Source organism: Tupaia chinensis, unplaced genomic scaffold (genome assembly GCF_000334495.1).
Source record: "Tupaia chinensis unplaced genomic scaffold, TupChi_1.0 Scaffold147351_1, whole genome shotgun sequence".
In the NCBI taxonomy this organism is placed as follows: Eukaryota; Metazoa; Chordata; class Mammalia; order Scandentia; family Tupaiidae; genus Tupaia; species Tupaia belangeri.
In genome coordinates this window covers 712-3270 of record NW_006207202.1, presented here as the reverse complement: position 1 = coordinate 3270, position 2559 = coordinate 712, and the positions used below count along the sequence as shown (strand labels likewise).

The window sequence follows — 2559 nt, the reverse complement described above, 5'->3', positions numbered from 1 at the left end:
GGCTGCCCTTTTTTTTTTTTTCGGTTTCCTTCACTGGAAGGCAGACAATGGTAAATGTTCAGTAAGGACTCAACTGAGGTGCCATAGGAGAGGCCCAAGGGACTGTAGGGAGAAGGGCATCACAGAAGTGACCTTTGAGAGCCTGGTCTCACCCTCCTGGGGCTCTCAAAACATTTACCACATTCTGATGATAATTATCTATTTGCTGACACCCCCAACTAATGTCTCCAGGCTCCACTAGTGCAAAGGCGGTCCCAACACAACCCCCGCCCATGCTGTCCCCACTTCACCTTTTCTTGGAGCGGTCTTTCCACACTCGTCCGGATTTGGGCTTCCCCTTGGGGATTACAGGAAGCTCCTCCTCCTCCTTCTTCAATTTCTTGGACGCTGGGGCCTGGGCTTTAGAATCTTTTCGCTTTTCTGCCCCGAGGCCTCCTGTCACTGTCTCCCCGGTCAGAGGTAGCTTGCTCGGTTCTTGCTGACCCCGCGGGAAGACGGGGCCCCGGGGTGTCAGCTCTTGTGGGGGCTTCGAGGGTTCCGGACCTGGCGCTTGCTGACCAGGATAAGGTTCTGAAGATTCGTGGCCCGAGTGCCGCTGAAGTTGTGGGGATCCCGGGAACAGTTCCTTCTTATTCTGGGCCGACTCGGAGCTCAGCTGTCCTTGGCCCTGAGGGAACTTTGGTGACTCCTCACTTGGCTTTGGGCCGACTCGGAGCTCAGCTGTCCTTGGCCCTGCGGGAACTTTGGTGACTCCTCATGTGGCTTTGGCTCACGCTGCGGGGATTCCGGATTCGACTCCGGCAGTCTTTGCGGCGACGCGTGGCCTGGATCTGGCCGATGCTGGGGAGACCCAGGGCCAGGCTCTGGCTCCCTTGGCGGGAACTTCAAGTCTGTCTCCTGCCGCAAGACGGGTGATCCCGGACTTGGCTCACGCAGCTGCACCCTCCGAGGAGACCCGGGTTCCCTTGTTTGTTCTGGGTTCGAATCTAACGCTACAAGGGCTCGTCTCACCCGCGAAACTGCGGTGTAGTTCTCGGAAGACTCAGGCTCCAGGCCTCCCAGCCTGCGGCTGCGCCTGAGCGGTGTATCCATGGCACAGACTCAAAGTACCCGAATCCGACTCCACGTGCAGCGTCCGTCGCCCCTTGGGAAACCGGCGCCTTCCTATGACGTCAGGACCGGCCACGTCTGTGAGGGGCAGCATTGCTAGGGAGGCCATGTTGGTAAAGGGCGGAGGGCGGGGTCTGCCGGCTCCGGCGGAGGCGGGGCCAGTGGGCGCATGCGCACTGAGTTACTAGTGATTGACAAGCGACTTATTCCCATAACTCACGTTCTTGTAAAGGGTTTCTTGGAGTAAGGAGGGCGTACAGGTGGAGAAGGAAAGGGGCAGGGGATCCGTTTTCGGGAGTGAAGAGGAAAAGGTTTGGGGAACCCTTTGGCTAGGCTGGATAAAAACTGCTGCTAACTCACTCCTGTGCATTTAGGCAGAGGTCTTTGCGTCTTCCCCTCTTTGGGTCTCAGTTTTCTCTTTTGGTGATTTTGCACTAGTTTACACGTCTGAAATGATCCTGTCGGAGTACCTCTAACTGCCTGATTGAATGCTACCTTGGGGATCCCGGGGTGGGGAATATTGCAAGTCTTGACTTCTGTGTTACGTGTTCACATCCTTGCCGCCTCTTCTCCCATCCTGTGCCCTCCTACAGCCTGTGACTCTCCCTCGTCAGCATTTGCAGCATTCATAGGACTGAGGTCGAGGTACCGGTGAGAGGCGCCAACTTTGCCCTGTGGCACACCTGCACCCTCTGCCGCACTGCACACTCCCAGGACCTTTCTTTCCCAGTTCTAGAGACTTGATCGCTGATCTTCCCTCCTGCCTGGAAAGTGGCGTTTTCCCCATGGGTCAACCTGCGTCCCCTTCCTTCCCTTTGTGTTCACCTGTGAATGTACCTTTTCAGTAAGCACTCTGGGGCTTCGCAAGTGGTCAGGTGTTGCCTTCTGGACACCCCACCCCTACCCCTACCCCCCTGCCTAAAGAATACTTTCTCAGGGCCCTGTTGCGTAAGACCCAGGCGGGTGGTTTGAGTCACTCACAGCAAGCTTCTTTCTCAGGAAGAACATCTTGGAAGAGATCCAGCGGCATCCAAGCTCTTCTGCAGCAGAACGGCACTCAAGGATCCTAAGGCCCTGTCTGGCGCATCCAATCGGCCCCTTTTAGAAACCATTGCTTTGCAGCTGCGGAGTTGCTAGAGAGCCTGGGAAGTCGCCCAAAGATCCTCAGGGGTCAGAGGAGGCAGGCCAGGGTAGACAGTCATGGCTCTCAGCCCTAGCACCGCCACCCCTTGCCGAATCACTCTGCTGACTCAGGAGCAGGCGTGAGCATCAGTGGGAGGCCAGGGTGTCCTGACTGCTGACCAAGGAGGAGGCAGGCAAGAAGACCCAGCCAAAGGTGACTAGGGAACAGAAAAGTGTCACCCCACACAGCGTCCACAGGGTATCCTGATGAGCTCAGGCCGAGTCCACTCTGAAGGGAAGGCAATGGCACGGCGTCTCCCTGTCCCT

At 57.1% G+C, this 2559-nt stretch overlaps 1 protein-coding gene across 1 annotated transcript in view; it reads right to left on the bottom strand.

Moving 5' to 3' along the window:
• Positions 1-2007, bottom strand: part of CCDC86 (coiled-coil domain containing 86) — a 15819-nt gene extending 13812 nt beyond the window's left edge. Inside the window, exons 1-2 of the mRNA XM_006169622.3 lie at positions 772-2007; positions 291-706 (exon numbers count right to left, since the gene is read on the bottom strand). Of these exons, the coding sequence (XP_006169684.1) occupies positions 291-706; positions 772-1092 (737 nt within the window). The 5' untranslated portion in view covers positions 1093-2007. The remainder of the gene's footprint in view (positions 1-290; positions 707-771) is intronic.
• Positions 2008-2559: the final 552 nt, after the last annotated feature.